The sequence below is a fragment of the Seriola dumerili genome, unplaced genomic scaffold (genome assembly GCF_002260705.1).
Source record: "Seriola dumerili isolate Sdu_G_001 unplaced genomic scaffold, Sdu_1.0 BDQW01000202.1, whole genome shotgun sequence".
NCBI classification, from domain to species: domain Eukaryota; kingdom Metazoa; phylum Chordata; class Actinopteri; order Carangiformes; family Carangidae; genus Seriola; species Seriola dumerili.
Window position 1 is genome coordinate 911,655 of NW_019174457.1, and position 25,568 is coordinate 937,222.

Here is a 25,568-nt window from a genome sequence, read left to right on the forward strand (position 1 = left end):
AGTCTTGCTTTCTCACCTACACTTTTCACCAGGGAATCGATGCATCTAAAGGTTTTGCTGGGGCCCTAATACATAAAAACATACCGACTATATATACCATTTCCACAGTAAAGGTTGAATGCCAGTTAAATTCCCTCTCCAAGGAGGAGATGTGTTTCCCCCCGCTCTGCCGTTACCGTCCTCGTTTACCTTTTCTTGTGATGTTTACGGTGCAATTCAATGGCCGTCTTCTTCTGGCACGCAGAAGAGCCTCTTCAGGAGTTAGGCCATACGTAAGGCGACAGATCTGTTAGAGGAAAGTGATGGAGAGCCTGGATGTGTGAAATACCCAGTGATCCATACTTTACAGGGACCTGTTAAAATCCCATTTGCTCAACATTGTGTTGCCCTGGAAAAATGCATTGCTCTACTGGGGGAAATGAACTGATCCTCTGATGTGTTTTTATGAAGTGCATCCTCTGTATCATCTAGAGCTTAGTGGGTAATTCTAACACTTTGCAGCTCCTATATGAAGGAAAGCTTCTTCTCCACTTTCTCCAACTTATAGATGTCATTGTAAACAATTTTCATTGGACCTGCTTTCCACCAGATAAATGTGCCCTATAAAAAACCTTTGACATCGCTGTTGTTGTCTAGAGTCTCTTGACAGAAATGTTGCTTTTGTATCTTTAATGTTTTAATGAATCTTCTACTTCAGATAGTCTTTTAATAATATTTTTCAATAATATTGAATATCGCAGTATTCCCCCGCCACATGTAGTATTTTTGCTCAGTTTGCCCTGCTGCTCAGTCTGACCCTCATTTCACTTTCGCTTTGCTTACTGTACATTTTACCTTTTCATATGAAAAATAAAACGTTGAACCAAAACAAACAAACAAACAACAGAAACATAAAAGAGAACAATATAATGATATATGGTATATCGCGATATTTTGCCTGGGCTGTATCAAGATATTCAATTTTGGATCTAGCGCCTAACCCTAATGTATACTGAAAGTTATGTTCATTAAAATCTTTTTTGTTCCAGATATTTTTCTTACAATTTGGGCAGATAAAATCAAATCTACTGTTAAAGGAGAAAATATGTTTTTTGGGTGAACTGGCCATTTAGACAGTGACTATTTATGATTTGATTTCAATTCATTATTTGACATAGTGCACATACTGACAAGCTAGCAAATTAGTTTTTAGCTAATTATAACTTGTTATTAAATCTTAAAATGTGGACATAAAAGTCAACTGCCCCACATTGGCTCCTGTAGCTAAAAATAGCCCATCATTGGCAGTCCTCTAAATCCAACCGGGCTAATTAAGGCCATTACATTTTGTGTGCAAGGAATATGTCACGTTTTTGTGCCAGAGCAGGGCTGCGAAATCAGCACTTATTGATTGCAGATTTGCAGAATTGACCGAGATGTGGGCCCAGCTCCATTGATCTCTGAGCTCCTCCCATGGTGTGTGCCATTTTCACCGCCCACTGCCTTACAATAACCGCAGCGCCGGTCCAAACTAATGCCCAGTCGGTGACACACCACACTGTGATAGATTGATTTGATCGGACCTGTGGTGTTTGTCTTTTTTGTGTTGATGTCTTTTTGTGGTCCTGGAATAGAAATGCATGAGAGTTGCAGCAGCTGCAACAGGGTCCTCTTCAAATCAGCAAAGTGCTGACGTCATGGTTCATTTGTTAGTGTGGTAGAGTTTGCAGAAATAGAGAGTGGCATTCATTAGCTCGCCCCCCCCCCCCCCCCCCCCCCCCCCCCCTCACACCCCCCCCCCCCCCCCCCCCCTTTTGGCACACCACCAGCTGAACCTAAAATCTGTCTGTAGCAAAGGTCTTCTTCTGTGTTCATGCCTGTCTCCTTAAAATGAATTTTCACTTCCTATATTGCAGGTACATGTGGTGGTACAGATATTCACATCCACAACTTGCAGGGAAACGCGTGTTTATACAAAGGCAGCGCATGCAGCCAAAGTTATTCTAGGCTTCATTAAGTGTACATAAGGCAGAAGTATTGATATTTCATTGACGGATGATTTTTTTTTTTTTTTTTTTTTTTGTACCTTATGAGCAAAGAAGAAGGTTTAATATGTGTTAACTTTCAAACACTGGGGATGACTTTGTTCCTTCACTACCTCACTCTGCACTCAGAGAGGAATTCAAAAATTCACAGACAGAAATGGAGACAAATAGTTTGAAACCCTATTGGCGTTTCTGAATTATTTATTTAGCTTAGATCTCGGTGCCCTGTGCAGTAACTCAGCAGAATACTTATCAAAATGATTCAAAAGCGTAATCTTCAGCTCCAGTTGTTCTGCAGCAGTTCTCGAACCGTCTTGTCCACGACTGTTCAGTGTCATTTCAGGTTCCTGCCGTGGTCTTTTAACTCCAAACTCTTCAAATCAAAAGGCGCAAATCCACATCGTTTGTGCTCATATCCCCGGCTCTGTTTCTTCACTTTATCTTATGTACTTAGCACATGAACAATGAGCCTGTTTCTTAACTGGGGCTGATTGATCACCTCAGCTAAGCGCCCTGTCCTATAAATCAGTACCTCGCCCCACTCGGCCCGTTAATCACGTCCGCCAACAAAGACAATGAGACAATTAAAGAAACATCGGTAGGCCTTAAAAAATATTCTCCTTTAATTGCCACGGCAGTTTATTAGGGTCTTGGGCAATCTATTAACCCTGGGATTTAAGAGGCAAGGAGCTAGCTGGTGTGTAATCTGAAGAGCAGATAAGGTTGATGGGCAGCATTTAATTTGCACAAAGCATATGTTTTTACAAATGTTTCTGTCCGTGATGTTTGCAGCTTGATGTAAATGCTTCGGAGGATTAGTTGTAATAATGTTCATGAACTTTAAAGTGACTTCACAGATATTGTGTATATATTTATAATGTGTATTTCTTAAAAGTAAATTTTTCACCTCATTCTCATTCACTTTATTTTATTAATTTCATTTATGCACATGTCTATGTATGTATTTTTAAAGGGTATTAAAACGCCAATTATGGCCTTAAAATGAACCAAATGTTTTGTTAAGATGAAGCAGAACAAATATGGAACAGTGCAAGCTTCATAAGGCTAATGATGAAGTTGTACTGTATCAGATTATGTAATATTTTATCAGTGTGCATGGATTTATATTCAACCGCTGTAAGCTCTTGAAAATAGAGGATATCATCTTTAATACTGGCTTTACGTGTATATTTAGAGCCACATTCTTTCTGTACACCTCCAGAAACTATTAATGTAACAGCACACTGGCTGCAGTGGACAGTCTGTTCTGTTTCTGTTACAAGAGATCCATTCCTATCATCCATCATTACCAGGAAAAAAAAAAAAAAAACACACCTACTTGGGGGTTAAAATTAACTCTTTGAAAATCCAGCATCATCTCTTCTGTCTTGATCTAAATCACAAATTGGCCCTCTTATGATCTGCATGAGAAAAGCAGGCCTGGGATGATGCGGAGATGGCCTGCTCCAGCCAGGCCTGCGGGCCTGATGAAAGCACCGCCACCTTTGATGTTTTGACAAGGACTGATGAGTACTTCACACCGTGTCTTCTCTTGATCTCATGCATTTGCTGGCTGCGTGTATGTGGCTATGTATTTTTAGAAAGAGACTGTAACCTCATGCATAAAGAATAAACTCCCATACACACAGACAAGTCATTATTCATGGGTTATATGGGGAGACGGGTAAGAGAGACTGAGTCGGACCTGAGTAATTGTAAACTTTGTAGTATTTGTTTGTGTATAATGTATAAAAGAAACCTTTGTTTAAAACAGCGCACAGCTCTGCGCATCAGTAGGAGGAAGTGCAAACAGAAACATCGTATATATATATATATACTCTGATTTCCTTCTGTAGCCAATCATTGTGTGTGTATCTGTCCACAGCACCCGCCAGTGTTACCTGCTGCTTGACATCTTCAACCCAACAGAGCATGAGCTCACTGTCACCGCCAAGAACAACCAGGACCTGGTTCTCCATGCCAGCGAGTGCCAGAGGTCAGTGGAAAGTTTATCTTTCTTGTTTGCTGATGATTGATTATTTGGTGATGTTCAAGCATTGCTTTCTTCTTCTTCAGACATGAAAGCAATGATCTAAATGTCAGGTACATTTTACAGCTGTTGCCCAAAGCAAGCCTTTTTACTCTTATCTATTGACATCCCACCTTTCAGCCATCCGACATATGGACACGTGCAGGGCAAATGGCCTACAAATCTTACCTCTGATATTTCCTTCTTTGTATGTTTGTCTATTTGGTAGTTTATTGGTGTCATCTATGGGCGTCTTGTGGAATGGCAGAGGTTTTGAGAAGTAGGGTCGATCCATAGAATCATGATTGGGACTGATCAAGACATTTTTAATGGAAGGATCCACTTGTGATTGTTTGCGTACGTGTGGTTAAAACAGCTGTCAAAAATGACCCACTGCATTTTGTTAAAACACTGGAGCATGCGCTAGTGTAAGTGTAGTTATTGAGAGAATAACCAAGTGGCAAAACTCTGGGGCTGAAAAATGAAGCTAGCTGTTGGCAGCGTCCATCTTTATATACAGTCTATGAGTTAGGCGGAGTCAGGCTCTGCCAAGATGGCGACGGAGGAGCAGCCCACTCTGAGCTTCTGAAGACGTCACGGATGCTACGTCCACCTTTCTTTACAGTCTATAGGAATAACGTAGCTATTCATCAACAGTCAGTTGTTTCCACTAATAATGTGGAGTAACACCAACATTTCCTCCTTCTCGGTTTCTCGGGCGTCAGTCTGTAAAAGCTGCAGTAACCCCCTCCTCACTGTTGCTTGATTCACCTGAACTCACCTTTAGTTTTGATGCTTTTTCACAGTGTGTTTCTTTGCCACAGACAAAATAAAATTTATATATAAATACTAAATTTGTATCCGCCAATACCAAGTTTCTCTCCTGTTTTTCAGCTACATACCTGCACACGTGCACATACATCGCACTCTCTCTACCTCTCCTCGTTTCTGTAGATTACCTCGGCCTCTCTCCCTCTCTCTCTCTCCCTCTCTCTCTCTCTCTCTCTCTCGCTCAGCTTGCCTTTTCACTGGAAATTGGCAAATTATGATTCCTGTCAGCACGTCTCTCCAGTGCATCCTTAGCCACGAGCTGAGGTACACCGTCGGTGACTCATAGGCCTTTTCTCCGCAGGGGTGGAATGTTATTATTTGAAGGGAATTAGAGGGTGGAAAGGGATCTTTTCAAACGGAGCCAAACAGCTCATCACTCAGCTCACTACAGATAATCTTTCCAGTGCAGACACGAGCTGTTAAGATCAACAAGCTTATTGTACCAGGATTCTGCAACTTTTATTGTCCGCAAGAAAGATAACTTCAGAAATCTCTAAAAAGAAGAAGAAGAAGAAAAGCTGCAATTGGAGACACAGTTTGATTTACCCCTGTGTTTTATGGATTAGCTTGGTGCGATGGTTTTCCCATTAGGCGGGTTTCCATCCACCTGTTTTTATGTGTATTTTCACTTTGCGCACAGAAATTTGAAAAATATCGTGTAACCTAAACATCCACTGAAAAGAAGAAAAATAGCAGCAGATAGAAGCAGGTCTGTGTGGAGCAGTGAGGAGACTGAAATGCCACTTCAGCCTCATGTTTTCTACACATTTGAGGTTTGACTGGCACGTGTTTCACTGTGGCCTCTTTTTCTGCAACGCTTGAATGGAACAGACTGAGAAAATAGTGCCGCCAGCTCTTCATCTTGATGAACCAACTCATAACATTTGCATAACCACTGTTTCCACTTTAGGAAAGAACGTACGCAATGTTTTGGCAGTAACCAATTATCCCAGTACTGTTACTTGTGGTCTTGAGGTAAAATGGTGTCAGTACATGAGTAACTTGTAGCTTGTAGCTTGCTGCTTGTAAATAAACTACTTCCAACCTAGACTGGCTTGTAGCTTTACCAGCTGCAGTTTTCAAATTGGCTTCCCCAACAACACTACCTGTGTGTGTCTTGTAACATCGTGTATTGAGCTGACTTAGAGCAGATTTTCCTCCAGCTGTACACGCTGCACAGCCGGGTCAGCCTTTGATTTACTACATGTGCTATCATACCCACAGTGGACTCACTGCTTAATGACTGCTGGTTGAATCCACCGTGCTCCTATCTTTGCCCTGCTCTTTTTTTTTTTTTTTTTGCTTTGCTCCAGAGAATAAATTAATGTCTGCCAGTGAGAAGCACAATTGTGCAGCCATTTTGACATTTTCAGGAGCCTCTTAAAAGAGATTTTGATCTCAAGGTCCCATGTTAGTTATCTATTTACCACCCAGTGCTCTGCCTGAGGAACACAAGCACTTTGCCAGACTGTAAGCAAGAACAACAGCTGCATGAAAGTGGACATGTATACTGATAGATTAGAGTCTGGACCTTTCAGTCATTGTGGTGATTGTCTTAAAACATTAAATTGTAGAAATAATCCAAGGACAAGTATTTTAAGTGAAGTTAAGTTTTGCCAACTTAGCACATTTGTCACTTTTTTGACTTTCTGTAGAAGACAGTCGCCGATATTCCCCGGTGAATTGCTTGGAAGTCACCGCAAGTTAACATGTCGTCCTAACGTGCCCCATTTCAGTTACTACTTCATACTTTTCCAATTCTGTCTGACAACAGAAAGAAAAATATGTAAATGAGAACAGCTTCATTGGGAATTTGACTGTATTAAAATACTGTATATGAGAGCACAGAGAGGAGGAGAGAGGAGGCTGAGACCAGCTGACACTGGGCAAAATACGACACCTATACCAGGTTTTGACCTAGTCTTGTTTCTAATATTCTTTAGATGGAATATGCTCCAAAATACCTCCTTAATGTGGAGAGGTGCTGCCAAAGGTTTGTTTGACCCAGGCCGCAGCAGTGTTTCCCTTCTAACCAATCACAGAAGGCCAAAGTCAGGGGTGTGACCTTCAAGCTGTCAATCAATTTGTGAATGTGCTTCCGGTCCACCGCTTCTCTCTTGCGCTGAAGCTTCAAGCTAGAATTAGCTGTGATTCCTGCAGTAGCTGCGGGAGCGAACACGATCAGGACGGAGGTGAAGAGCTGGGTGGAAAGAGCCTGAAAGAGCGCCCCAATGGCAGCGTGTGTGCCGGACCTTGGTTGTCATGGTTACCACAATTAACACGCGACTGTACTGAGAGCGGCATACCGATCGTCGCTGTGGTTCGCTATGATAACGGTCATTCTTGGTTAAGTTTAGGAAAAGATCATGATTAAAATGTGTTAAAATGAGTACTCCCTCGAAAAGTAAGACAATCTTTGTTGTCATGGTTACAATAATACAATGTGGTTATTTTTGTATGAACGCTCATGGCTTCCCATCCATCCATCACAGCCTCCTCCTGACATGAACTTTGTCTCTCTTTATTCTACGTCACCGACACTTTTCCCTTCGCTCCTGTCATAATTACTACGGCCGCTAGATGTCGCCTAGCAACAAAACATAACTATGGGTCATAATAACCTGCTGCTGTTACTCAAGTAAAGCACTCTGTCCCACCACTGTCTGGGGATAATGCACAGCAGATAAAAGTTTTCATTTTATTTTATCATGAGTCATAGTTTCAATGTGTTTTCTTTAGCTCTTCTAAGTCAGGTCGTCAGTCACTGTTATATAATTCCCCAAATATATAAGATTCACTTCAACCATCTCTCATTGATACGATCATAAAGTCAATGTTAAACATCAGAACTTAGCGGTCACAGGTGGTCAGAATACATAATGCGTCAGTTCTATAATTGATTTAAAAAAAAAAAAAAAAGAAAAGCTTCCCCTCTAGAAAGTGATATAATATGACACAATGTGCCTCCGAGGCTAAAAACGTCAAGTCTGGTAACAACTGCAGATGTATATATATAGACCTACATGTCTTTTCCCCCCTTTGACTGACATTCCCCGTAGACACGGCCGTTGCCTTTGACTTCACCGATCAGCTCTTCCTTCCCTGTTGAAGCCTGACAGACACATAAATTCATTATCAGAAGATTATCTCAGATCCAGCATATTGATTCTTTCCACAGCACACGCACGCCTTATTCAGAGTGGGGTTAGGGTTGGGTTTTTTTTTGCATACGGAGGGAAACGGGGACGCGGACTCCTGAGATCTTTTTCGCCCGCTGAACCATATTGTGCTTGTCTCTCCAATTCATCCTCTCTCAACATCAGAAGGCCCTGTCATTTCACATTTCTTCCCTGTTCTGTGATGAATGAGGTGTCAGGCGCAAGATGTTTTCTGGAGTCTTCATCCAGGACTGGTGAAGCCGAGGCCTCGTTCCGACAGTTGCAAAAATGACTCTGTCAATCATCCACACTTTCCTCCTACTACAAATGACTTTTAATTGTTTCCATTGAGCCTTTTCATGGCTATACAAATAGAAACGCGAGAGAAAGCCTTCAGGCATGGAGGAAAATATAGCAGTTTCAACAGGGAGTTTTAATAGCTTCTAGACCTGTGTCTGTATGAGGGGAACACGAGGACAGCAACAGGCAGCTGTCTCCATCTTCTGGTGCAGCCATATTTAAGTGGGTTTAGATAAAAACTTACATTTATTCAATGCTTCTGCATAAAAAAAAACCAAATCAAACAAACAAACAGAACAAGGTCTTTGTACCCTTTAATGGTGAATGAAAATGAAAAAGTGAAGCACCTCAGAATGTGAATGGTCACTTTGATGTTTGGGAGCTTGACAAGGTTCCTAAAAACCTCCGTGACACCAGTCACATCCAAACTTTCTTATTTCCCATTTTCCTTTGAACAGAGCAGAACATGGACATGAGGAAGATCTGGGCCTTTATTTCTTTTTATCTGGTTAGATCTTGTAGCATTTTCCTGGCGTAATGTTATTCTTGGTTAAACAATATTCACAGTGTGAGACTTTAAAGGCTCAGATTAAAAGTGGTTTGCTTTTGTGAAACAGATGAATGAAAATTTGATGCAATTTCTGTTTATTGGACGTGTCAAAAAAAAAAAAAAATACTCGTTGAACTCAGAATAGACGGTTTAAAAAATGACATATTGTCTTTTTTTTATTGTGTGCATTCTTCTTCCTTGTCCGTCCCTGGCTCCTACATTATCCACAATGCAGCTCTTGGCAGTTCAGTTGGAGATTTCAATGTTTTATGCTAGTAGCAGCTAATGTAGCTTCAGCCAGTTAGCCTCTAGCAAAGATGAGGAGCAGGCTACAGCGGTGTGGTAAGCTCTCTTCTCTCTAACTTTCATTTTCATCGTCAAACTTTGCATGGGTTCAGACCCAACTGACTCAAGTGACGTCACTTGCAGCAATTTATCAGACCTTACTGTTGTTGGAAAGCACTGCTAGTCCCGATGTTAGCGCTGTGACTGCAGCTGTGCTTCCTTGCTGCTAGCTGGTTCTGTTGAAGCTGCTAGTTTGGCTTCAGCAGGAGCCTCTGTGTAGCTACCTGAACTGGGCAGCTGCTGGACATCAACTCTATGGGATTTTCACAGCGTCACGTTATGTCGAAGGAGTGACTGACTCGTACCGACCGGTTACTCAGTCTGCTTGTTCTCGGGACTGTCGCAGTGAGCGCAGCAGAAGGTGATTATTTTGCATTCATGGAGGGCAGGGTTAGGGTTAGTGATGCAACCCGGTGCTACTCCAAAACCACAGTGCATTTTCTGACCTTTTGCACTGAGCATCTCTCGTCCATTTTCTTCCATTTGGTAGGTAAATTCATTTTTGATGGATTCAGTTATTTAAAGTAATAAACTGATTATTGATTGATCATTGACCTGGATGCAAATGGGCTACAACAGCATAAGACCTCATTGAGTTTCACTCCTGTCAGCCAAGAACGTAAATCTGAGGCTGCGGTGGACACCGCGCTCGCCAGCACTGGACAGTTGACTGGAAAAACAGAGTCTGGTCTGATGAGTCTGGATTTCTGATGAGGCAGCAGATGATAGTGTCAGACCCTGGCGTCGTCAACAGCATGAATCCATGAATCCAGGGTGGAGGAGGTGGTGTAATGGTGTGGGGAAGGTTTTCTTGACACACTTTGGGCCCTTAATACCAATCAATAACGGTTTGAATGCCCCAGCCTTTCTGAGAATTGTTGCTGACCATGTGCTTCCCTTTAAGGCCACAGTTTACCATCTTCAAATGTCGACTTCCAGCAGTGCTGTGAAGGGGCACGCGTATCACAGGCATGGCAATAATGCATTTCATTAATTGATAATTAATTGTAAAGATGTGCATTAATAAATGTGTTTACAATTTTATTTAATACTGTATAAATTACAAATTCATTCATTATTTGATGTTTTTATGGTTTAAACAAAACAAATGAGATATTAATCCTCTATAAATAGGAAACATTAAAAAAACAAGTTAAAACATCCAATACTTAAAAATACAGTTTAAAAAGACGAATAAACAATTGGATTTACAAATTGAATTAAGAATACAAAATTTAATCAGGAATTTAAAAGGGCAATTTCCCATCCCGTTTGCTGCTTTTTACTTTTCCTATTTGCTATTCGATCTGCTTAGTCATTTAGCTTCATTAGCTTTATTTCTGTGGCATTTGGGATCTTCCATAAATGCAGCACGTCACCATGCAAAGTCATCTGAAAGTTGTCTCAAACTAATTTCATGACAATGTGTTCAGTGAACCTCAGTGGCCTCCCCAGTCACCAGATCTGAATCCAGCAGAATAACTTTGGGATGTGCCGTTGAGAAATCTGCAGAAATTAGATGCAGAACTGAGGCTGCTGTAGCAAAGGGAGGCTCCAAACAACTATTAGTATGGTGTTCCTAATAAAGTGCTCAGTGAGTGTGTTGTCACAATGATGCATTTTAATGCAAAAAGGTCTGTGATCATTATCTCTGGGAGATTTATTATCCTAAAAGTTTTTACTAGAGATCAGATTCTACATTCATTCATCAGTATGCTTCACCATGCACATTAAGAATGGTTTTGGTGAAATGACTAATTCCCCCTACAATTATTCCTCGGTGGCTGCTTTTTAACCACACTGAGCTGAGAAAAATGATCAGGCTCTAATGGTCACTGCTCTGCATAAACAGCATGTAAATTTAGCGCCGCTCTCCTCACTTACTTTATATTCTTTCATTTGAGGAAAAAGGAGCGACCCCTGTGTACCGGCAGACAGCCCTGACCTTTCTGCGACTGAAACTTTGATCTAATGAGGAAATTATGATGAGATGGAGCAAATTAAAAAAAATTCTGCTATTATTATGAATCGAAAATAGGAAGATGTTGTCCAAGATGTCGGGCTGAAAAGTCATCTCCATAAAACAAGTTCTTAAGCACTGTAATTACGTGGGTTTGTCTGCAAGTCACTCAAGTCGTTTGGTGAGTGATTCTTCTGTATAGGATGGGTTTGATACAAGTGTTTGAACAGTATCTAATTATTATTAGATTAAATTGCCCCGAGGCACTTGTCTCTAGCTGTCAGCCGTGTGAATATAACCCGTGGGAGAACATCCTTGTGATGTGATAACATCAAAACTGAATGTTTGACAAAAAAAAGAATCTCAACTCAAGGTCCACTTACCAGCAGCACCTCACAGTCTCCCTCAGCAGATGGACTTTTTGTTTCAAACCACTATTTGTGAGGTCAAGAATGAAGTTCACGCCTAAAATCTGTAAATGCTTTTATTTTGTATAACGAGCCTTTAATCATAACGATGAGGAACTTCAATTAAAAAGCTCAATACAAAGCGGTGCTACAGAGTGCTTTAGATGGGAAAATTGAGATTAAAACATATCAGCCCAACAAGTGACATCAGGCTACAAAATAACAAGTATGATAAAATCACCACAATAAAATGTGAAATAAAGAAATTAAATAAGTAAGACTTGTTTGAAATTAAAAAATGAAACTCAGAGTTGTTTGTACGTTTTACTATTGCTACATAGCCAGCGTTAGCATTAATAGCTGTTTACTTACCAGTCTAGAAGAAACATCTTGGGCTCTATTTTAACGATCCAAACCGCATGGTCTGAAGTGCGTGGCGCAAGTGCATTCAGGGCGTGTCCATGTCACTTTTGCTATTTTAACGGCGGAAAAAAACAGACAAAGGTTGTACTTAATCTCTTAAATTATTCATGGAAGTGTTTTGGGTGTAACATCCAATAAACCAATCACACAGCCATCTCCCATTCCCTCTAAAAGGTAGAAATGACAACGTCACGCGTCGGTCTGAAACTAGCACGCCAGGAGCTGTGTCCAGATTTGGAAAGCAACCCTTATGTTTAGCTTCTATTTTTATCCCTTCTTTTCTTGTACTGCAGTTAGCATGCTAACCTAGCTAGCTCTTGCTAGTCTCATCACTTTCCGATACCGAGTCACTGTAGCGTCCAGACTGCAGTCAGAAAGACGTATTATAACTTCTTGTCTTGTAAACACAGCGATGGTCGAAGCTCTTGCCAAGACTGGTAAGTAAACAGCTGTTAGTGCTAATGTTAGCTATGTAGCAATAGCAAAACTCACAAATAGCTCGTTTAATAAAAATGCATTTTTAAAAGATAGAATATACACTTTTTTGGGGGGGAGTGAACTGTTCCTTTGTCCAGTGCCGTCGTCTTCGCCGGCAGCAGGTTGCTCTCAGACCTTCATCCCAGCCCCCAACTCTGCATCACCACCACAGCTGTGTCTCCCGGGGGATTTAAACAGGGCCTTTAGGAGTTTACATCTCATCACAGCATCAACCCCCGGGCACTAACTAGTTCCCACTGGCATCCACCATTGTCATTGCAGAGCCAGCTCATTAACACCCCCCCCCCCCCCCCACCCCTGTAGTAAAGTGGGGGGAGTTAGCGCTCACTGCAGCAGTTTCTCATTTTCAGCCACGTCTCCTCCGTTCGCCATGCCTTTTGGTTCTGCCGGATCGGTGCTCACAAGGGCAGACACGCCTCATTGCATGAGCTTTTCAAACAAAGCTTGTTTCCATGGTGACCACCTTTCCCCCTTCTTGTGCTACTTTTTTTTTTTTTTTTTTTTTTATGGCAGCAGAGCACATAATGCCTCTGCAGTCAGTTATCCCGTCTTCAGCAGTCCCAGTCTAGTGTGAATATTATCACTTGATTTTGAGCTGCCTCCTTTTTTTTTTCTTCTTCTTCTCACTTTAAACGCTCATCACATGAACAAACTCATGTCTAATAAAAACATTTCTTGCGTCCGCTGAGGAGGGCGAAGGATCATTCGACCCAAGATGAGAACTGACTGCTGAGATGTACCGAGATGCCGCCGCTCGACCTCTGTTCTGTTTCTGTTTCCTCCTCACACTTGTTCTTGAAATATTGTTTTCCTCAGGGGGCGTTTTAGCCCTGTTGGCTGTCTGGAGGTGGGTTACTTAAGGTGGTAGAACACTGAGATCTTTTTTCGCACTCACATGTACTTTATACAGTGGTGTATCGCCAGAATCGCTCCAGCTGCCTCAGACCTCTCGGCAGTCATTTGACACAGTCACGCCTTTATATTGGTATTCTGGAAATGTGCTTCATCTCCACCAACTCCATATATTCACATAAGAAGGATATGGCAGATTTATCTGAGTCACTCGCAGCCATTTCCTCCTCCAGTCACCTGTAACTCCATCGACCTTCACATTATGGTTAAGCCCCCCTGTGCTGTCAGTGGATTATCCAATTCACTTACAGTAACAATAAACTAGTGTGTTTTTTTATTTACAAACTGCAACATCCCTGGGTCAGACCCGGCTTTACTTTACTTGCATGTTGTCATCCTGCATGCCCTGCTCCCTCTACCGTGCTGTCTAATAATGGCAAAATGGCCCCAAAAAAAGCTTCTAGGTTTCAGCAGCCGAGATAAAAATAGCTCACTCTGTCAGCCCTAGTAATAGTCTACAAAGCCCCAGTTTTAATGACAGCCAGCGCATCTTCACAAAAGCGTCCTATCCACATATAGTAATTGGCTGTAAGGATTCGTGTTTTTTTTACTGCAGCTCATCTTATTGAGCGAGACGGGGATGGATGGAGCTGCTGCTGCTGCTGCTGCTGCCTCTGCAGCCGCTGCAAACAACGGGTTACAGAGTCAGCCGCAGTCTAAAAATAGACTGTTGCTCTCGCCTGCCTCCGCACAGGCCTCTATGGATCTCCGCCCTTAAGCTCTTGCACGTGAGCTAAAAATAACCATCTTTTTTTTTATTTATTTATTTTATGAAAACACGCACAGACACACACACACACGCTCTCGGTACGTTCTTTGCTCTCAGCTTCTCCCCGGTGACATAATGCAAACACTGGCGGTTAAAAAAAAAAAAAAAAACGATGTGAAAAGGCTCCGATAGAAATGTTGATTGCAAATAATTTGTTGTTCTGTATCGGGGCTGTGTAGGGCATGATTCAAACTGTACGCATTACTCACAGTGTGCTCACAGTCACACACACCAGGGAAAACCTGCACAGATAGTAGCACAACCACAAGACCACTATAAAGCATCTCTGCCAAAGGTAAATACTTGTACACTCAATAAAGAGCCGTGATCCTTCAGCAACAGCAGCTGAGTTGAAGCAAGTGACAGAGAAATGTATAAATCCTCATCATTATCAGAATTATTTGTATATTTTATAATATCCTGTCTTAATGATTTGTTTTTATAGAATCAAGCGTCTCGCCTCTCCACCGCTCTGAGGTGCAGGACTGGCTGTTATTCTGTATCCACCGTGGAGTTTATAGACCCCTCGCAGTTGAAATGATTCACAGCCGCGCAGTGGTCAGATGAAAGCGACCTCCATATGCTTTAATGTGATTATCATGTACTTTTGGTCTGATGCAACACGGCATTTAATTAGGAAAGGGGTCATTTCACTGTGACCGGCTCATCCTAAGCCAGTGTTATGACTGCCATTAAGAAAGGCGTCCACTGCCGCAGCTTCCTGCAGGATGGCGGTAATTAGCAATACAGTGTCAGAAGTCACACCCGGCGGAGACGATGATATTCAGTGATGGGGTTTCTGTTTTTCTTTTTTGGTAGAGAAATGAAATGAAAGAGAGCCTCAGTCAGCGCCGCTAGACCGTCCACATACATAACCACAACCCTCCAACTGTTCATTGGTTTTGAGTTGATTTTTTCTAATATCGTCCAGGAGCTGTGAAATTGTATTTCACCGTGTTATGTTCAAATAAGATCGGTGCTAAAACTACTGCAAATATTTAACCATCATTTTTTGTGTAAAATGAGGGAACTTATAATTTTCGTGAACCAGCGTTTCTCCTACTATCGTCATAGTATGGAGCTCAGGTCTGAAGGCGAGTCAGTGATGAAGGAAACCACTCGTGGACTGGTTTCTGCTACTGTGCATGTGTTATAGGTCCCACAGTATTAAGGGATATTTAAAAGTTTAAAAAAGATTCCTATTTCTATTTCTTGAAAACTGTTTATTCATTCATCGAATTCAATTAGTTTTTCTTACATCTGCTTGTATCTAACTATGATGTTCAGGCAACTCGAAGCACTTGAGGTTACTCACATTACTTTTATGAAACTGTATTTTATCAAAGTTTGATTGTGACAGTTATTTGTTAAATAGTCGTTCCAACCTCATCGATGTAGAGATTTAATCTTATATCTTCTTGCTGGTGGCTTTGTTCAACAAAAAATATTTTTCACCCAACAGGAACCTTTTAGGTGGAATCTCTTCAAACAGGCATTGCTTGGCAGAGCCATGAAAAAAAAAAAAGAAAAAGCACAGAACATGACTGTGCCTTATGCTACGTGCTTTCAACATGCCCTGAGCAACACAGCTCTCTCTAGTACACCTCTGCTTTGCCTCTACTCTCACCGAGAGTCAGGCTCATTGTGAGTCATCAAAATACAGAATAGATTCAGGCTAGAAAACAAACAAACAAAAAAAAAACAACAAAAAAAACATTGTTTGCAGCTGATGAAAATGACACATGCTGACAAGAAAATAGAGCTCTCTCTATCCGTATGCAAGGACGTGGATAGCATCGCTTATTTCTGCAGATCGTGTGTTCTCGTCTTTCTTGGATTTATTTGAAGGGTAAATGATTCACATCCATCCATCCCGTCCCGTCCCGTCCCGTCCCGTCCCGCCCCGCCCCGTCCCATCCAATCTCCCATCTACCCTTGCTTCCTTTTTCAGCCAGGGAAATAAAGGCCAAGCAGGCTGTTATCAGTGAGGGGCTGGAGGGAGGGAGGGAGGGAGGGAGGGAGGGAGGTGAAATGGACTGGGAATTAGACCTAGAGATGTTCCATGGTGGCCCCAGTCCATCACACAGGTTGTTATTAAAAACCTTGTAGCAGACTAGATTAGTCTCCAGATATGGGCTAATCCTTGAAAGACACCGCAATCAAATCATTGGAAAAAGAAAACGGTGGGAGTGGGGGTGGGAGAGCTTGGCCTGTTAGTGCTCTCATGCCTTAGTAGAAAGCTCTCTTAGGGGTGCTTGGGGGTTGGATGTGGTTGCTTGTTGCAGGTATAACCACTTTGGACTCTATGGACTTGAATAAACTTTATATTACATTGTTTTTTTTTTTGTTTTTGTTACTGACGCTGCTTTGCTGCTGCACTACAGTAGGCTTTATGGACCTGAAGTTGTTTTTAAATTTGGCTTCGCTGCAGCAGGAAGTGGTTTAAACTTTCTTTCGAGTTCTTCTCTCTATAGAAAAACCACAAAAAAAAAAAAAGGAAAAAGAAGTTGACTCAACAGTTCTGAAAAGTTTATACTTCCTAAATGTACAAAAAGCAAAAATGACACTCATGTAATTTTCTTTCCCAAAGTCTTCAAACAGTTTCTAAGTCAGTGGTAGTTTTTTCTAACACTGTTACCAACCGTTGCTCGGTATCTTGTATACTGGTATACACCCAGGGGTGAAAAGAGTACTTGAAAATTGTATTCAAGTACAAGTACTGTTACTGAAAAGAAACTTTACTCAAGTACAAGTAAAATTACTTGTGTAGAAATGTACTCAGATACAGATACAAAGCAGGTCTGTTAAAATGTTTCTCTGAGTAAATGTTACTGCGTCACATTTTTAAAAGAGGGAAGAGGAGGGGTTAAAAAAGAATATGGTGATAACAAAAACATATGATAAAACATATGGTGATATGTAAATTAAAGGCTGAATTTAGACTATCAGGCGTATACGCATTGGGATTTCATTGCATGTATATGCCGTTCCCAGGGGAGACAAAGTGACAGGTGTGCAGTCGCGGGGCAGTGCATCCAATCAGCAGCTTGTTCTCCGCTGCAGCTGCTGTTTTGAGCTTTTTCTCATGTGTTTTATATTCTCACACAGTTAACACTCATAACTTCATCACCTTGAGTTAAGAAATACTTACCACTAAGTATGAGGAAAGTTACAGGTTACTCTAAAAAAAAAAGTACAAGTACACAAAAAGCGACTTTGTGACAGTAACAAGAGTAAATGCTTTCCTTCCACTCCTGTTTATTCCATCATTTTCACATACAACACGTACAGATGCCGCTGTCTCCTATGCGTAGACACTTAGCCACTGTATTAGCATTAGCATCCGTTATTTTCCTTTCAGTTTGGTTTTCTAGAAGGATCGCGAATGAGCCGCTAATGCAGACAGACCGCTCGAATTAACAAATCAATTCCCGCCAAATGAATATTGCAAATGTTATAAGTGAGAAAAAATTCTGCCAGTTTAACACGGAGTCAGTGTTACGAGAAACATAAAATACTCTTTTCATAATGCTAAAAAAAACGAACAAACAAACATTCCTTTCCATGTTATTACATCCCATTTGAAGTGTCCATTTGCATGTTGGGTGTCTGGCGGTTAGTGATTACCTGTCTAGAAGAAGAGCAGTCCCACGCCTTTACCAGACAGTGCCTTCCCATTTAGGGTCCATTTGCATTGCTGGAACGTGGTATTTTTAGACTCGGTGTGTAATCTGTGCTTTTGAAGATGACTGAATGAAAAGCAGCGCCCATTTGAAGATGGGACTTCAGTCAGTGACATAAGCCTTGCGCCACTAATCTTCAAAGGCGGATGTATTTGTGGCCAGCAAGACCAGGAGCTTTTCCTTTCGTCTTTGTTTTTGAAGTCTTAATTGTTATTTAATTTGTGTTCTGCTTTGTTGTGAAGGCTGTGAAATGATAATTGCGTTGCCTTCTCTCCTCCGTCTCACTTTGATGTATGTTCGTCTCTGGACTCGTCTCGTACTGTAGTTTCATCAGCGATTTGCAATACTGTATGTAAGACAGGTGACGTAGCAGATTGACTGTGATGAGACTTCAAAATAAAAGACGTCTACGATACAGGAAATTGTCACAATCAGACTTTCTTAATCAAATAAGGGTGATCTATGATTGCTAGTTTGATACGGTGTTCATATAATCTGTGTTCATGTGGTAGTTCATCATTCGAGAGTTGAATTATGATGCCTATTGGAAAACACAACAAAGCCCACGGCTGGTGTAGCCAATCTGACTGTGCTCTGTGGCCGGTACTCTCAGTGAAAATGACTCCTCGGGGAGCCATCGTGGCCTCTGAACTGAAATCCAGAGATGAACCCTACCGATCAATACGTGGATCCACTGTGTTTTGCTTATCAAACAGGATGAAACAAAAAAAAAAAAAAAAAAAAACCTAACCACTTGTGGCCTCGGCTCTTGAACGCGTTCACTCTGAAATCATTTGCATTGGTTACCGTGGTTCCTGTCAAAGCAGGAGGCCTCTTATGGCAAGATGGCCTCCCGCAGAGATGGGTGTCCAGGTAATTTGCAGTTAGCTGCCCACCTCAAAGTCACATTGTGTCATTTCTCTAAGTATGGAATGAGAGGAGAGCTGGGGTCGTGGAAAAAAATGGACTGCAGGTTAGACTGTTTTTTTGTTCTGGTCTCTCTGTGTGAAGATGTCGATGATGACGGTGTCTGTCTCCCATTTAAACTCTTGAAATAAAGCACTGTCACTCACCGTGACACCAGTAAGAGGCCTGACACATTTCCTCTGTGCTGTAAAGTGCTTCTCTGTGTTACACTGTGCAGTGGAAGTTCGAAACACGTCTCTGTGGTTTGGTGATTTTACTCACTCAAACTTAAAATATGGAACTGGTATATATTTTGTTGAGTTGTTTACTTACACCCCAAATGTTTCCAGCACTGTTCAAACCTAGATAAAAAGTACTTGATTTTTAATCTTGGTAATTGTGCGTTTCCTGTCAATGGCGTCAAATCCCCCTATGTGCATGTGTCACGTTTCGGTTGCATACCTGAAGCTAGCCACACACTAAGATACACTTCTTACACCTTGGTCATTTTGTACGTAAAATAAAATACTCTGTATTTTAACCCGATGAAGGATTTTAGTCATCGAACATCTGTATCTTAAATGATCAGATTACAAAAGCCAAGCAAATGTAAAGACAGCTCAACTCCCACCTTCTCCGAGACGTCCTGTGTTGCTGGACAGCCTCAGTTAATCAACGATTTCTTACTTTATTTTGTGTCTCTACTGGTTTTAATCCCCTTATCTGTTTGTTATGGAGAGGAGGACACCTCCGCGGATAATTCGACCGCCGGTAAAAACCTCCTAATCGTCTGGATCATAAATTATCAGAGAAACAATCCAAACAAAAGGTTAGCAGCAATCTCAGCTCCCAACCCTTCCCTGACGTCCTGAATCCACCGTGCAGCGTCGGCGACCAGCGACCGACTTTAAATGGAAAAATATTCAGTGTTTTGTCACAATCACCTGGTCTGTTTGATTTGTAGAGGAGGAAACCTCTGCAAATTATTCATTCACGACATCACCAAACGCCGGAGAGACCTCCTAGTGGAAGAAGTTGCATTTAAGAAAATCCTCCATCCTCTGCTATAAATGTCTTAAACACAAAGCAGAAAAACATATTGTCATGTTGTAAAGTCGGCATGTGTCAGGAAATGTTTTCATATAACACATCCACCAGATGTTGAGCAACATTTAACATTTATTAAAGAGTCATTTTTCTTGCCACCTGACAAATGTGAGTCCAACATTCGCTCTTCTTTTAGTCTCCAACAGCTCTTGAGATGTGGATTTTTAGCAGCTGTATGTTTCAGTTTCTTCTGACTTTGTCTGAGGTTTGATGGAATATGCTGAGAACAGGTGAATCTGCTGCTGCTGCTGCTGCTGCTGCTGGAGGAAATGTGGGTCACTGTCAGCAGAATTTGCAAACAATGACCTAAAAGAAACTAGAAATCTCTGTAGAGCTGAAGGGAAGTGCACAGCTTCACTACAAGAAACCACTTTCACATAAATTTCGATTAGTGAAGATTAAAACACAACATTTAATTTTTCTCAAGTTTCCAAACATGTGACCTTTTTGTCATATATAAGTTTTACATCACTGCAGAGAAATTTGGTGACTGACCTTGGAAACTAAAGCCAGTCACACCTTGGAGACCAAGACCAGATTCACAATTAAAGTAACAGCCGTAGAATCTGTCTAAAGTTTTAGTATCTATCAGTTAATTGTTTTGGTTGTTCGTCCTGTAACTTCATTATGTTGGTCGGCCGCAGCAGGCAGCTGTTTTCAGCAAAAACAGTTCAGATAAACCTTCCTGTACCCGAGCAGGGAGCAGTGCACGGGCACAAGCTGTGTCCCACTTCAGGGGCCGCATCCTTCAGAGGACACGACCTGTGAAGAAGCGGCCTGCGTAGCCCTCGTAGACCGTGAAGGCCAAATCAAAATGAGACTGTCTGGCCTGATGGCTTTGCACCACCAGCTGTGCGCGCCCTTTCCGTTGTGTCACAAAGCACCGCTCTTGTCGCCTAGCAACCTTGACAACACGTAACTTTTTTTTCTTTTCACAGTTGGACCATTTCAACTGAACTGAAACCCAATACTTATATTTAAAAGCGTATTCCTTGGATTCTATGTCGGTGTCGTTTGCTGCCATATTATTTTCACCACCGGCCTGCAATGTATCTTGGGATAGGTTGGGCCACCCGTTACTGCCTTCGTCGACCTGGAAAAGAAAACACTGTTTCTCGTATGCGTTTGATGGAGCCTTCGAAATGGGACGGCCTAGTCGCGTCGCCGTTACATAATCAGTCCTTGAATGCAGCCTCTGAAGGATGCGGCGCCTGAATCGGGAGAAAACGTTAGCCGCTAAGCTGCTAGCTGGTGAACAAGCAGCTAAAGAGGCAGAGGTTTTTCCCTGTGACGTTGGTGGCGATCAAACAAGAGCTGTAGGGAGAGTGACTATGAGATTTATTTATTTACGTTTATTTGAACGTTACGAAGCTCCATACCTGCCGGATGTCTAAATAGGCAGCTAGCATAGTAATAGCAATGTTGTCAGTGTTGTCTTTCACAATGTATTCCGTTTTTCCCAAGTGGCAGAAAAAAAAATCAGCATTATTCAATTAGTGCTGCTTTAATGCTTGCTGGTATTTCATAGTGTTTTGGTATTTTACTGAGGCAGAGCAGCTGTCAGGTTGTGGGCTGCGCAGCTTCTTTCAGCAGGCATTTGGGATAGTCCGCCTCATCCCATATTCCTTTTCTCTTATCTCCCCTTTTTCCCTCAGGATATCTCCATCCACTGTCTTTGTAGCGAACTCTGAACCCTACGGAGATTTGTACAGTCTGAGAAAGAATACATCCAATTAATAATTTCATCTTTGAATGCAGAGCCCGAAACGCTGTGAGGGAGAGGTGGGCTTTGGGGGGGTCGTTTTGATGAGTGCTCGTGTGGTCTGAGCTGAGTGTGTTGCACCTGCTCTTTGAATCCTGGAGGTGGCACTTGGTGTAACCTCGGGCAACAAACACCCCGGCTCTTGTTAATAAATAACTTAGAAACAGCCTCAGTGTAGAGGAGGGGAGCTTGGGCCTAAGGGTGTTTGTTCAGACTAGATAAATAATTTATCGCTTGCCAAACCACACAAATCAGCCTGCATCGGTTGTCATCAGGCAGAAGTGTAAGCACGGTTTTCCATGGAAATATTCTGTAGATGAAGATGAGCATAGACCGCTGTGATCTATAGAGGGGGTAAGGGAGAACTGGAAACTGTAAATGCATGAAGTATGTTGTTAAATATGTAGTTTACCTAAACATATTCATAGTATTAAATATTCAACCTTCTGCTGAGCAGGGCAGGAGAGGAGTTTTTGCCTGAAATGACTGCGACACTACGAGGATTTATTGATTTTTGCTGCTTTTAATTTAGATGGAAAGTGGTATAAACTTTATTCCCAGTCATGTTTGTTGACATCCTGCTCTTATTGAAACCCAGTGCACACACACTTTTTACATTTGTTGCAGTTAAGGATGAGTCATGCCAGCATTTAAAACATCAGCATTTTGCAGCAAAACCAGTTCATTGCAATGGAATTAAATGGAAACGTAAAATCTATGAATGACGAGGACATTTACGCTGACCAATAAGAAGCTGTCGTGGCAGGGCTGACCCCTGGGTGAACCAGAGGCCAAAATGGAGGAGGCTGTCGTAGCCTGTTAGCTTTTAGCGCCACCAACATCTCCTTATCCCCCTCACTGTCTTGAGTGTAAACGACTCCACAAAAGAGCAATGGATGTCAGTCACGGTTATGAGACATGAGGCATAAACACATTCTTTTCAATAAAACGTGTGAACTGAAGAGCTCACTAGGCCACAAACTTGCTAACTCTGTACCTGGCAGTTAGCAAACTCATTAGCTCTTCTTCCCCTTCAGTGATTCTTTATTGGATGAAATAACAAACAGTCCAGAGTGAAAAATGTCAGGGGAGTTAACGACCCCAGTGCAAAGAACTCAACAAGAAATTTGGAGTTGTAGTTATTGTAACTGACGTCTTACTAGCGTGTAAGCTGTTAGCCGTCAGGAGCCACAGTAGTTCACGCACTACGTCACCGAGCTTCTCAGAAACACGTTTCATAAAGACTGTTATCGTCACTTGGTCTTAAAGGAGCTACTGAATGTAGAAAGCTCACAGTCACTTGTTTTTGTTTTACTTTTTTTAATTTGATAATTGATCAGTTGCTCTTCTCTGTTTATATGTTTGTGAATTGAATATTACATATATTGAAATTGCGTCTGTGTTTTGGCTCTGAGAAATTGTGATGGGTATTTGTCACTTTTTAAAAAACTTGACAAATAATAATAACACTTTATTGACAACAATATTGTTAATTGAATATTTACATTAAAAGCTTTGACTTTTTTTTTTTTTGGAGAAGAAGAATTGAAGATCTCCAAAACTTCTTTTAGTCTCAAATACAATTATCAACAGCTTTGAATCCATAAAAGTGAGCCCTCTAACATCTGTCAGCAGAACCTTTATTAACTTATTTATAAAGTTTCATGTGACAATTATGCAACTGTCATTTCCCCAGAGTCATAAAACGAGGACTGTTGAATTTCCCTTTGGCCAGTGAGTAATTATGCAAGCAGACACCTGTATCTCTAAGTGCTTCTCCCATCTCCTGTTGCAGAATGGCCATCCAGGTTGACAAGTTTGACTTTGAGAGTCTGCCACAGCCGGACCAGGAGACCGCTCGCTTCACTAACCCCAAACAGCTGGAGGAGGAGCGACAGCATGCCCAGGGCTGCCAGATCAACAGCAAGCTGGGCATCTGTTGGAGCATCATATCCTTCCAGTGGCTGCATGTATGGCAGAGCTATGACAGAGAAAGCAGTCTGAGCAGATCATGGTTAGACAGACAGTAGGTAGAGACGGGAAAGGTTTCACACTCGCGGTGTGTCCGGATCCCGGTTACAGGTAATATCCTCCAGCAGTGTTGCGTGTTGACAGATTCAGTCAGGGGTGCACCTATTGAATGTTGTTTGTTGACATCAGTCAGATCAGAGATGCAGGACATCTGGATCCCACATCTGGAGACCCTCTGGCCAGCAGGGATCTTGTTCGCCTACACTGACAGATGGGGAAAGCGTATGGTAGAACACTTGCCACTCTGACACTGTGAAGTGATGTCTTAGTGTGTGTGTGTGTGTGTGTGTGTGTGTGTGTGTGTGTGTGTGGGTGTGTGATTGTGGCACATACTCACATTAGTATGATAGAACATTTTCCCATAGGTCCTAGTTTGTGGGCAAGCTTTGCGGTCCATCCGAGGTAATCTTTGACACCAGCGTTGTCAGCATGCTGCTCTCTGTGTTCTGGTTTTTCCACAGGGAGACAACTCATCTATTCCTTTATAGAATATACGCTGTTGTCTTCAGGCCTTTCATGTACAACACACTTACTGCCAGAGATCAAAGATGTGTAGGTTTAAAACTCGTAACACACATGCAAGCTGGGTTTGTACTTGTGGTCTGTGGGGTTGTTAACAGATACACTGTGCTGTCTTTTAATACCCCCACTATTGTTTTTTTTGTCTGTCTCACCTGTTAGCATGTGTGTTATGTGTTTTAAAACCTTGGCAAACATTATACTTGCAATACAGCTTTTAATTTAAACTTTTTTTTTCTTTTCTTTAACAACCAAATGGTCCCAGGAAGGAGGGAGTTAATAAATAATGAAGTGGTGTTCCCACTATACTTAAAGGTCCCGTATTTTACACTTTTCCTGTGTTTTATTTGAAGTGTTGGCTTCTCCCTGGAGCGCTAGTAACAACGGGTCGGTGAGCCAATCAGAAGAGAGGAGGAGATAGCCTCTCTTATGATTGGCTGACTGTTTTCTGAGGGATCGAATAAAAATATAGCAGATTTCATGTAAAGACTCAGAGAAACCGAATCCTGCGTGGCTGGATGGTGGGTCCAGGTGGGCGGGGCTTGGGTAGAGTGGCTGAGGGCTGTGACTGTTTTGTTGTGACATCACAAAGTTCCAGAAGTCCTGACGGCTCGTTGTAAGGCTGAGTTTGCGTTTCTCTTTGGACTGAGCTCTTTGATCCTTTCACAGTATTAATATAGAAGCTAGACCTGATCTGTAATCAAACAACACATACAATATGGGACCTTTAAGGAACTGTAAATATTAGTCAAATTAAACACCTAACATTAAGAAGCAACAGCATCGTTTGAGGCATAGGAAACCTGATATTTATTTTTCATGCAATAAGACAACAAACTGTTGTGAGACATTAAATCCACCTTGGAAAGGAGATGCGCAGAGTTGGCAAAGGAGATAAAAAAAAACAAAAAAAACAAAACAAGAAAAAAGACTGGAGCCTTTTTTTAGCCTCTTTGAGAAGTCGGCGACATTACTTCACAAGGGGGCGGGGGGGTCCAACCTGCAGCTATACAAGAGTGGAACTGAACTCCCCGAACAAATCAAGGCACTCTGCTTTGTTAAAGTAGAAAAGTTTAAAAAGCCTTTATTACAGTGGTTTCATGATTAAAAAACAAAACCAGCCGGCGTATGTTTACTGAGCCCGAATGAATGTTGCACACTGGGTTGCAGCAGGCTCAAGGGCTCGCTTTGACCAGTCAGCGACTTTCAACATGGCAGACAAAGCCCCGGGCCATCGCAAAGTTGCAAAAGACTGTTTGTGTGGTGAGAAAGTCAAAAGCAAAGTTCCCGCAGTCAAGATTCTGGTAAAGTTCATGAGTTTCATAACGTGTTCCTGCTGAAAAGAACCACTAGT

General features: G+C 41.8%; 1 protein-coding gene across 3 annotated transcripts in view; it reads left to right on the plus strand.

The window, feature by feature from the left end:
• trappc9 (trafficking protein particle complex 9) overlaps positions 1–25,568 on the plus strand; it is a 203,777-nt gene that overhangs the window by 106,966 nt on the left and 71,243 nt on the right. For all 3 annotated transcript variants that reach the window (XM_022753974.1, XM_022753976.1, XM_022753975.1), the window contains 2 exons: positions 3,910–4,020; positions 23,460–23,613. In XM_022753974.1, coding sequence (XP_022609695.1) covers positions 3,910–4,020; positions 23,460–23,613 — 265 coding nt within the window. The remainder of the gene's footprint in view (positions 1–3,909; positions 4,021–23,459; positions 23,614–25,568) is intronic.